Below are 11,963 nucleotides of genomic sequence, written 5' to 3' on the forward strand. Positions count from 1 at the left end.
GTTGGAACTTGTACTGCAATGCCCAATTCATGCAATAGTGACTGAAGCCATATCAATTCTGATGTAGCTATGGTTATGCCTCTGTATTCAGCCTCACTACTGGATTTAGAGACCGTTTTTTGCTTGCGTGCACTCCACGAAATAAGATTACTGCCAAAGTAAATACCGTAGCCACTTGTTGATCTTCTATCATCTAAACTGCCAGCCCAATCAGAGTCTGAGTAGGCATGAAGTGTTGTATCCGCTGAAGGACGGAAAACTAAACCATAATGCACTGTATGTTTGAGATATCGTAGGATTCTCTTAACTAGATCCCAATGCTCAACAAAAGGATTATGCATATACTGACAGACTTTGTTGACTGCTACCGCAATGTCTGGTCTGGTGAGATGAAGATATTGTAAAGCTCTACAGACACTACGATACAGAGTAGGGTCCTCAAATTTCACACTTCCATGTTTACTGATATTGGCATTTACTGGAAGAGGTGTAGAGACTGGTTTAGTAGCATCCATTTTTGTTCGTTTGAGTAGATCAACTACATACTTCTGCTGACTGAGTATCACTGAAGTGTCTTGGTGGATTACTTCTATGCCTAAGAAGTAACTTAGGTTTCCCAGATCCTTTACTGCAAAGGCAAATCTCAGATTAATAATAAGATTGGGGATAAGAGCAGAGTTTGACCCTGTGATGATGATGTCATCAACGTAGATGAGGACATATGTAACTCCTTCCGATGCTTGTTGTATAAAGAGAGAACTGTCAGAAATAAAACCCTTGAATCCCAGTGCAATGAGAAAATTACTTAATTTGGAAAACCAAGTTCTCAGAGCTTGTTTCAACTCATAAATCGATTTGTTGAGCTTACAGACATGATTAGGATAGTCAGGATTGACATACCCTGGTGGTTGCTTCATATATACGGCTTCAGTTAACTCACCATGAAGAAATGCATTTTGGACATCTAATTGCTTCATCGTCCAATTTTGAGACACATCAATTGAGAGAACAAGCCTTATCGTGCTAGGCTTTATCACTGGGCTAAATGTTTCATAGTAATCAAATCCCTCACACTGATTATATCCTTATGCTACCAATCTGGCTTTGCGTCTGTCAATTGACCCGTCAGCTTTTTCTTTGACACGAAACACCCATTTTGAGCCAATTAGATTCATCCATTCCTTATATGGAACATAACTCCAAGTTCCGTTGCGAATGTGAGCATTAATTTCATCATCCATGGGTGGTCTCCATGTTGGATCTTTTGATGCTTCAGTATAATATGTTGGAGCAGTAATATGTGTTGTCTCTAGTGGATATTTAGTTGTTTGCAGACACAACTTGTTTACAGGCTTTCTAATGCCATCTCGAGCTCGTGTGACCATATGATGCTGCTGAATTTGTGGTTGAGCTTGAGAAACAGTGCCATCAGCTGCTATTGATGAAGTACCAACTGTAGTATTGTCTGTGGGTTGATCAATGACTGGAGATGATACTTCTGGCAGACTAGAGGACAACTATTGATCAATTACATCTTCAGCTTCAATGGATGGTGATGCTGGTTGGACAGGTTCAAGTGATGCACTAGAAGATGGAACTGATAAAACAGATGAGCTTAAGAGCTTTGTAGTGAGTGATTTCTGTGTGAAGTTAGGAGAATTTACCTGTTGCCTGACAGCAAATGGGAAGCTTGTTTCCAAAAATTTGACATGTCGAGAGATATATAGTCTGTTGGTTGAAACATGTAAGCATAAATAACCTTTGTGAGCACTACTATACCCTATAAAAACACATGGTAAAGATCTTGGTTTGAGTTTGTTTGAGACATATGGTCTAAGACATGGATAGCATAAACATCCAAAAACTCTAAGAGAGGAGCAGTCAGGAGTCTTGTTGAACAATAACTCTAAAGGAGATTTAGACTCAGTTTTTGAAGCTGGGAGTCTATTGATGAGGTAACATGCAGTTGTGAAAGCCTCAAACCAGTAGGATTTTGGTGTTGAGGCATGAAAAAGAAGTGCTAAGCCCGGCTCTGTTATGTGTCTAATTCTACGTTCTGCAAGACCATTTTGAGCTGATGTATGAGGACATGAAAATCTATGTATAACTCCTGAGCTATTTAGAAAGGCAGTGAACTTTTTAAACTCTCCTCCATTGTCTGACTGAAAAACTTTAATCTTGAGATCAGTTTGATTTTCAATGAGTTTTTTGAATTGAATGAACACAGGAAAAGCAGAAGATAATATCGATATCCATTTCTAGATAAGTAAGGAGATGTCCATAAATCAGACACAAGTAAGCTCAATATCTTATCGATTATAGTACTACTATTTGGAAAGGGAAGTTTATGACTCTTGCTCACATGACAAGAATGACAGAACTCAAACTTCTTATTGGAAAATGGAAGGGAAATTTTTTTAATGACTCGGAAAACAGTATGGAGCATTGGGTGTCCTAGACGCTGATGCCACAGTGGAATAGTGTTGGTTACTAGAGCAGCTGGAGTTGTATTGGTAATCTGTCGAACATCATCAAACCTGTAGAGCCCATTCTTACTCCTGCCTTGCAACAGTGTTGTCCTGGTTTTGAGATCCTTTACATCAAATAAATTGGAGTGAAATTCAAAATATACATTATTATCTTTGCAGAACTTTGAAACAGAAAGAAGATTTGTTTTTATGTCAGGCACATGAAGTATATTTTTGAGATGAAAGGATCGATTATTATGGGTAAAAGAAGCATTACCAATATTTTCAATGTGTAGAGCATTGGCATTTCCTACACGAACTTGTTCAGTTCCATCATATTCATGACTGATGTTCAGATTGTTGAGATTTGCAGTTAAGTGATGAGTTGCTCCTGTGTCAGTCACCCAATTGTTATCAGCAGGACCACCAGGTAAAGTAAGATATGCAACTGGTTCTTCTCTTTGTGATGCATTGTTATCTTTGCGAAACCAGCAGAAACTTGCATTATGGTTTTTGCGATTGCAAATCCGACAAGGACCTTGTCCTTGATCTCTTTTAGGCTGTCGATTGTGTTGATTTTGCTGACGAAAACCTTGATTTTGTTGAGATCGATTCTGGGGAAACCTTCCTTGCTCTTGTCTTTTATATGGTGGTGCAGTAGATGAAGAGGCAATATTTGCCATTGGTTGCTGAATAGAAGCTAGTTGTTGCTCAAGTCTCATATCATATGCGATCATATGTGCATAAAATGCATCGATATCTATCTTTTCGACAGTGCTCAGCGAAGTGACAATTGAATCATATGCTTGATCCAACCCACTCAAGATTGATTGCTGCATATCATCTTCAGAAAGTGCATTCCCTGATGCTGTAAGGGCATCAAATAATTGTTTAGATTTTGCAAAATAATCATACATGGAGTTGTTACCTTTGCGCAAACTCATTAGTTGCCTTCTTAGATTCATCTGATGTGCCCTTGTCTTGGGTGCATATCTTTTTTTCAAGTGCATCCCAAACTTCTTTTGAAGTTGTTAAACCAGATACACGACCTAATACTCCTTCTGTGAGGGATGCAAGCAGCCAGCCTAGTAGGATCTGATCCTGCTGTTCATACTTTTCATATGCAGGATTTGATAATGGTGGTAAATCAGCTTGTGTGTTTGGTATGGTTGGTGATGGTCTTGCATAAGTACCATCTACATATCCTTCTAAACGATAGCCCTTCAGTAGTGGCTTGAATTGTGTCTTCCATAAAAGATGGTATTATTGAGTTTGATGTTGATGAGATGGTTAATATGAATTGCTTGAAGAGTGGATGTTTCTGGTGCTGCCATTGATGCGGAAAAATGAAGAAAGCGTGGTTTAGGATCTTTCCGGCTGATAGCAAAACAGAATACAATATTTTGGTGAATTGATCCACACTTCAACTGGTGGAAAGGTAGACAAATATATAGAGATTACATGCCTTTCTTACAAGGGTTACAGAGATGTTTTTGGCGTAACATAATATAGCAATTATAGAGAATATATTTGCAATAAATCCTTATCAATCTGTAGCGTAACACAAGCTAGTGATTGATACATGATTTTCTCTTGGCAGCTGTTACCAGAAGAGCTTTGACTGAGTCTTGATGAGATGTATTCCTAACATTAAGTAACTGAGAATCCAGATATTTGTCATCATTTGCATTTATTTAACTCCAGGCTTGCCAGCAATCGCATTCTTATATTCAGAACTTCAGTATGTCTGAGTAAGATATATAAACCCTGTAAAAACAGAGTTTCAAAAGATCTGATAAGTTTTATAATTCTCGATTCAGTTCCTTGATAAGTTCTCCCTTAAAAGTTCGAATCTCAATTTGTGAATTTTTCGACGAATGTGTAAGTCTTTCGCACTCTGATGTTCTCTAATTTACTTCCTTATACAAGACATAAACTTTTTTTTTGACTTAAAAGGTTAATTTTATGTAGGAATTACCAATAGGTACTATTATAGTGATACTAGTTAGTGGCAGGTCCACCCACTAAAGCCCAGTAACTAGAGGTCTATAATAAAAAGAAAACATAAAAATGGACCTAATTTTTTAATCCCATGTCCTGTACACGTGCGGGACAAATCATGTGAAATTTTCAAATACCTAAACTACCCTTCCAATCCTACATATATTTAAGCAGCCTATTTCAAAGTTTCTAAAAAAAATACCAGCGAATTCAGATTCGGTTTCTGCTCTCTTTCTTCTTCTCGCTTTCGGACTAGGGTTTCTGAAGATTTCTTTAGTGATTTTAACAGGTATGTTGCTTAATCTTTTCCATTTTCTTCTTTCTGCTACAGTTTCATGGAGATCGGTTGTATTCTGTTTGTTTTTTATGAATCTTGTTCGTATTTATTCAGTTATTTGGTTAGATTGTTAAGTTTTTATCTTATTTTAGCTTTCGATTTGATTATCTTTCTGTTTTCTTTTCAAAATCAGGTTTGTTTTCACTTTCAGATCGTATTATCCAGCAGTACATATATGACATACTCATTGTTTCTGCTACAGTTTTTGAATCATGTTTAATATTTGAATTATAGATCATGGAGATCGGTTGTGTTCTGTTTGTTTTTTATGAATCTTGTTCGTATTTATTCAGTTATTTGGTTAGATTGTTAAGTTTTTAGCTTATTTTAGCTTTCGATTTGATTATCTTTCTGTTTTCTTTTCAAAATCAGTTTTGTTTTCACTTTCAGATCGTATTATCCAGCAGTACATATATGACATACTCATTGTTTCTGCTACAGTTTTTGAATCATGTTTAAGATTTGAATTTTGGATCATGGAGATCGGTTGTGTTCTGTTTGTTTTTTATGAATCTTGTTCGTATTTATTCAGTTATTTGGTTAGATTGTTAAGTTTTTAGCTTATTTTAGCTTTCGATTTGATTATCTTTCTGTTTTCTTTTCAAAATCAGGTTTGTTTTCACTTTCAGATCGTATTATCCAGCAGTACATATATGAAATACTCATTGTTTCTGCTCTTAGATTCTGTTTCTTGCATAGATCTCTCACTTTTTTTAGTTTGACCCATCAGTACGTATGTGAAATACCGTATTACGTGCTTCGATTCTGCTGTTTCTCCTAGATTCTTAATTATTCTTTGTCATGAGTTGATTTTGTAGTTCATGAATCTGCAGTACATATATGACATACTCATAGAAACTGCTCTTAGAATCTGTTTCTTGCATAGATCTCTCACTTTTTTTAGTTTGACCCATCAGTACGTATGTGAAATACTGTATTTTAATACTGTTACATCTTTGTCACATTTGCAGGTTCAAAACATGTCTGATGCAGAGTATTCCAATCCAAATACCTACTGCTATGCATACATTTATTATAAGCATCATCATTTTGCTCACCTGGTTACTTTTAAGTCTAGTATTGATGACCTAAAATTTCTTATTTGTGAAAACTGGAGAACCTTGAACCCTTCTGAGATTATCATCACTTATGTTGAGAATGGTGTCAAAGTGCCTGTGATTGCTGGCTTTCAACTTCATGGTATCGCTGCCTTGCATTTTTCAAAGAAATCGACGTTCTTTGAGCTGCATGTGGATTTTCTTTCAGCTGGTGGATGTAGTTCCTCTACATTCAGCGACGTCGACAACAATTCAGAACTGATTAGGGCATATAGAGATAGTTATGAAACTGATGGAAAAGAAATTGTTAAACCTCTTCTGTCCGATGGGTGGGAGAATGTTTTTGATGATCCGAACAAGTTTTTTCGTGGTGGTGTTGATGTTGTTCGGTTGGCCTGTCAAAAGTATTGTTTGAAGACTGGGTATCGCGTAACAAAGGTGAAGAATGATCGTGAAAGGTTCACAATGAAATCCAGTAAAGTCCCATGCACTTGGATGATCCATGCAGTTGCTATTGATTCTACTTGTGATGTTTTTAGGATAAAAAAGTATGTTGGGAGGCACACTTGTGGAGATGGTGTGAAGTTGAGAAGTCCTAAAGTATCAAAGAAGCTGGTACACAACCTTATTCATGATCGTGTGATGCACAACCCACTTATCAAGCCTCGCGAAATTCAAGATTATATAAAAGTTGGTGCTGGTGTTAATATCAAATATCACCATGCATATCATGGTTTGGAACGGTCACACCATGAAATTTTTGGGAATGATGTAAAGTCTTACTCTGATCTGGTTTGGTGGGTGAATTCATTGAAAGAAACAAATCCTAGCTCTTATGTGGATTTTCAGTTTAACCATGCAACTCAGACATTTGAAAGGTTATTCATTGCAATAGGCGCTTGTATTGAAGGTTATAGACTTTGTCGACCAATAATTTTTGTTGATGCAACTTTTCTGACCGGGAGATTTAGAGGTACCCTTATGGCTGCTACTTATCTGAATGGGAATCAAGGCAAGTGCTCTTTGTTATGTTTTAATTGTTTACAAGTTATTCACTGCTTTTAATCGTTGGAACTTTTTGAGTATACCATTTATGTACTGAAAAGTTATTGTGTCTAACACACACTAATTCATATATGTAAGCATAAGACCTTTTTTTGAGTACAATATGTCTATTATGTACTGGAAATTCTTAGTCTATTTTCCAGTACATAATATATGTTACGTCTATTAATATAGCAACATATTTAGTGACAGTATATAATATATGTACTATTTGTTTTTTGCAGGTTTTTATCCGCTAGCCTTTGCATTGGTCCCAGGAGAGGATGTTGACAATTGGGATTGGTTTATGTGCAATCTTAGCAACATTGTTGATGACCGTCCTATCACCTTTATGTCTGATCGTCATGAAGGATTGTTGAGGGCTGTTCCTAAACACTTTCCTACTTTACATCATGGCTATTGTTACTACCACTTGCAAGGAAACTTACCAATCAGGAAATCAGACGAGAAGTACAAAGAAGTTATGGCTTGTTTCAAAAAAGCAACTTATGCTCTCACACCAGCAAGATATGAAGAAACACTAATGGAAATGGAGTTAATGGGAAGGCCTGGGGCTGCTGAGTATTGCCGAAATATGCCTAGGGAACATTGGTCCAGCGCGTTCTTCATTGGTTGTATATTTGGTCAGACTACATCAAGCGTTGCTGAGTCCTTCAATAATAGGATTCGGAAAGACAAGAGGTTGCCTGCCTGCGCCCTCGTTGACATGATCAGGTTTGTGTGTGTTTTTTTTTTTGTTGGTGTTTTCTTTGTTTTTGGTTCATTTTTTTTTGTTCAAAATTTATTACAGGTGTTCTTTTTGTTCCATTCATAGGTTACGCGTTATGGAGTTGATGTATGAACGTCGCAAAATGAGTCTTTTGATGGACCCAGAGAAGCTCACTCCTACCTACGAGGCGTTACTTAAAGAACATATTCAAATTGGTCGAGTTTGGAATGTTACTCAATCATCTGCGTATGAGTATGAGATTCATTCGCCTAGGTTAGCTTTATCCCATAAAACAACTTTTACTGTACTATAGCATACATGTAGGAGTGAATCATATGTTTTGTTTTTTTGTATTTGTTTGCAGTGCTGCATATATGTACTTCTTTTAAGTTATTTGTGCTGAAAAGCTTTTTACGCATCTGCAGGTCTCACACTGTTGATCTGCTGAACAAGACTTGCACCTGCCAAAGATGACGTGTTTATGGTTTTCCATGCTCTCATGCTACAGCAGCTATTTCTGCCAAGGTTGATCGATACGTAGATTATATCGAAGACTACTTCAAAGTTATAAATTTTCAGCAGCTGTATTCAATTGCTATCAGACCAATCCCCAACTACAACAGGCCAGAGCAGTATCTGCCAGAGGATACTATTTTTCCACCCCATCCACGAGTTCCACCAGGTAGGCCAAAGGGAAATCGTATCAAGAATGCATGGGAGAAATCTAGGAAGTCCGTCCGTTGTTCCAACTGCAAGAAGAAAACTCACCACAACAAAGCAACGTGCACTGTCATTCCTTCATACCCATGATTTTTAGATTTTCAGTTCTCCCTTATTAGTTCTATTGGTCACAATGCAGATTCTGTTTTGCGCATCATTTTAAACACTTTTGTTCGCTTTTTTTAGAGTGCTGAAATTATGTACTGTTTGATATCTTTCTGGGACAAGGTACTTTGTGCTCATTTAAGACTCTTTTAATGGTACTTTGTACTACATTATTCACTTTCAATATTATTGGTTTTTCAGGTTGATTTCCAAGTTTGTTCAAGACTTTCTGAGCACAACTATTATGTACTGTGTGTTCAATTAAGACACACCAAACAAAGAGACCAGCTCTGAGATTCATGTTCTCTCCCATCATGATTAACAAATTTAGAGAGTCATATTCTTCAATTGAATCTAATAGCTGGTCTATGTTACATAAGACACACCAAAACACTTCATACTATGGACTTTTACCATCCAACATGTCAACATTTTTATAAAGCCAAACAACTGTACATAGATTCAACACAAACACCATAGTTTCGAGAACAATTGTTATCAAAATAAATAAGAATAATTACTAAACTTTGATATTGTCTAAAACAAACTAGTAAACTCTGAATATGTTCTCTATGATAACTTCTACTATGCAGTCCTAATTCATATAAGCACTGTCTTAAAAACCTTTTGGAGCATGAATATTCCAGCTCTCCTCAGGAGGAGATGTTGATGAGAGTATGTCGCATGCTAAAAGAGATCCTCTTCTTATGCATTTTGTCCTTTAGTTCTTCTGGGTCTCCCAAGCTCATTCGCACTCCATCAATTACTTCCTCCTTTGCAACTTTCTTCATGATGTGCATGATATATATTGCACAATCTGGATAGTCTCCCTGTTGAGGTGTTGGGTAATTAATCATCTTTACTCTGTGTACAAGTGGAAGGCGCAGGCTCGACAAGCGTTCATTAATTGCTAACAAGCAGTATTCTGCCATAAGATTAGCATTATCGAGACACTCGTTTTTGGATACAGCTTCCCAGGTGTTGTAGTGGAAGAATTCTCCTTTCTCGCATTCATACACAAGAAGCGTCCAATGCACGTTTTGGTGTGACATTGGAATAATAATCTTCCTGGTTCCTTCCTCCATATTCCTGATGGGTAAGAAGACAGCAGTGTTTGCTGCTACTTGATGTACTGGGTCACTTAAATAAAACTGAAAAGGTAGAAAAAAAAGAATTAAATTATCAGTGTAGTAAATATGTACTGAAAATTATGGTGTAAAACACATACATGAAAGCATAATATTTGTTACAACATTAAAAAAAATTTGTTTCGTTTTAGTTTCGCAGATATGCTATTCAAATTCTCAATATATAAAACAAATAAGCATGAATTCGGATTCAATGTAAAACAGTATCAGAGATATGCACTGCACTTTACAAAAACATGATGCATGTTGTTTATCGAGATAAATTTGAAAACATACCCAGCCTGTTGGATCAATGTGGAGTACTGGAATGTACTTTCTTTGTCCATTCACCGGTTGCTCATTATGATATGCTTTTTTCAGTTGGTATTGCCAGTAATTTATAAGATCTCCCTCTAAATCCCTGTTATGTAGCAGATCTTCAAATGTCTCTGCAGATAATATGTGATGACCAATCACAGCAGGAGCTTTCCAAGCACTGTTGTTGTAAATTCAAATAATCCAAATCAATTATAAGTTTGATTCTAAACGAAGTACATAAAGTTTTGTTAAAATGAAAGGGACCTATCCAAGGGAGACTCACATTGAGGTAGCTTTGTCAAATAAAGGAGAGAGAAGCGCTCTTTGTTGTGAACTCAAATCCTTATAGAACGGAGATTTCCTTAGGCTCAACAACTTGCGTGCATTCTTCACTTTTTTTAGGAAGTTCTTGCAGATTTGGATCACCTTTAGCTTTTCTCTTTCTCACATTCTCGCCATCCTTTTTCTGAACTTTCTCTGTTGGGAAATCTTTTTCAACTGGGTTTTCAGTTCTGGACTTTGTTTTTCGCCTTTTAGGTCCCGACAGTCGTTTGCCACTAGCAAACTCAGGATCAACTCTTTTCTGCGGGTGGCTCCGAGTTACTGGCTTCTGAGGGGTGCATGTGATTTTTGGAGTAAGTTTCTTCTCCTTGGCTGACATAGTCGGCTTTTTCTTCTCCTTGTCCATGACTGACGTAGTCGACTTCGCTATTGGTTTGACTTCATTACTCTTTGTAGCCAGCCTATCTTCGAGTCTCTTGGAAAGTGTTACGTCATCTTCCTCTGATGTTTGACTAACTCCAGGTTCGTTATCCTTCAATATACCATAAACGTGAAAAAAAAACAAATGAGAGACTAAAAAAGCAAAAAAGAAATGAACATAATAGTACATATGTATTGTCGGATTCTTTTCAGTACAGAAGCTATGTACTTTTAGTTTCACTGAGTACATAACATATGTACTGTTGGGGTTTCCCATGTTACTGAACATATGTAACATAAGTGGTCCATTAAGTATTGATAAAGTTGTTACTTTTTACTTTTTTGGTAATTATAATTACCTTCTGTAGCTCAGAAAGAAGTTGGAGAGTCTCAGCATATGCATTAGCTTTTTCGGCGCTCATATTCTTCTTCAGTCGAGCTTCCTCTGCCTTTTAAGCATCTAAAACTAGATACTTCTGTTTGAGAATCGACAGCATTAGTACATATGCTAAAAGCATCATTAAAAACAAAACATAAATTCATTAAACAAAAGTAGATTTAGGTACTTACAAGACTCTCTAATTGTTTAGTAAGCTGTTGCTTTCTGTCATTCTTCATTTTCTTCTTCCTTTCTACTTCATTGAATGGAATGGGATCCCAAGGTTTCCTTGTTCCCTGCATTTGAAACAAATCAGACTACGAACTATTTGACCAAAAATTGATATATGTACTACTGGTTATATGTATCAGAAGGATATATGTACTAGGTTTATAACATGTTCATACTTCTTGTTCAGGTTGCTGAAGATCAGCTTTCAAACGAGCTTGTTCAGCTGCAGCTAAAATAACTGCAGAGGCTTCATTAAGTGTAGGTGCAGTATCGATTTGAGCTTGCTCATCCGAGGGATCCGTTTGAGCTTGATCTGATGCTCCTCTAGAAACTGGAGCTTCATTATGAGCAGGCGCAGCTGCAAGATGGATTTGAGGTGGATCAGGTGCACCTAGATCAATTGCAGGCTGCTGCACCTCTTCTCCATTTTGATCACTTGGTCCTAAACCCAAGTCAAAAGTTGGTCTTGAAACTTGTGATGGAGGATACAGATCTTTAGCATAAAATTTGTCGAAGATTTGAGAAGATTGCATTTTTTCCAAGCTTGGTAAACCACCAGTCGACGGGTACTCCAGACTAAGAATTCCTAAGGATGGATAAGGATCTCCCATAATTTCACCTTGTAGATATTTTGAGTACTCATCGGTATAAATACCCTTCCCATGGATGGCCAGGTAAATCAGTTTCTCCATCGGCACGGTATGCAGTTCTTTGAGACTCGGCAGCTCACAAACCAAAGGCAT

The 11,963-nt window shown here is 37.0% G+C and overlaps 1 protein-coding gene across 1 annotated transcript; it reads left to right on the plus strand.

Moving 5' to 3' along the window:
- The first annotated feature begins 4,345 nt into the window (after positions 1-4,345).
- LOC113343679 lies at positions 4,346-8,112 on the plus strand. Its single transcript, XM_026587838.1, has 5 exons — positions 4,346-4,349; positions 5,977-6,876; positions 7,154-7,643; positions 7,744-7,911; positions 8,064-8,112. Exons 1-5 carry the CDS (start codon positions 4,346-4,348, stop codon positions 8,110-8,112), a joined length of 1,611 nt encoding a protein of 536 aa, XP_026443623.1.
- Positions 8,113-11,963: the final 3,851 nt, after the last annotated feature.

Source organism: Papaver somniferum, chromosome 1, assembly GCF_003573695.1.
Source record: "Papaver somniferum cultivar HN1 chromosome 1, ASM357369v1, whole genome shotgun sequence".
NCBI classification, from domain to species: Eukaryota; Viridiplantae; Streptophyta; class Magnoliopsida; order Ranunculales; family Papaveraceae; genus Papaver; species Papaver somniferum.

What these genes read in the sequence shown, in the direction of transcription:
- LOC113343679 (XM_026587838.1), top strand. An exon ending in GCCCTCGTTGACATGATCAG is followed by an intron (nt 7,644 to 7,743) that starts GTTTGTGTGTGT and finishes TTCCATTCATAG; the next exon opens with GTTACGCGTTATGGAGTTGA. An exon ending in TATGAGATTCATTCGCCTAG is followed by an intron (nt 7,912 to 8,063) that starts GTTAGCTTTATC and finishes ACGCATCTGCAG; the next exon opens with GTCTCACACTGTTGATCTGC.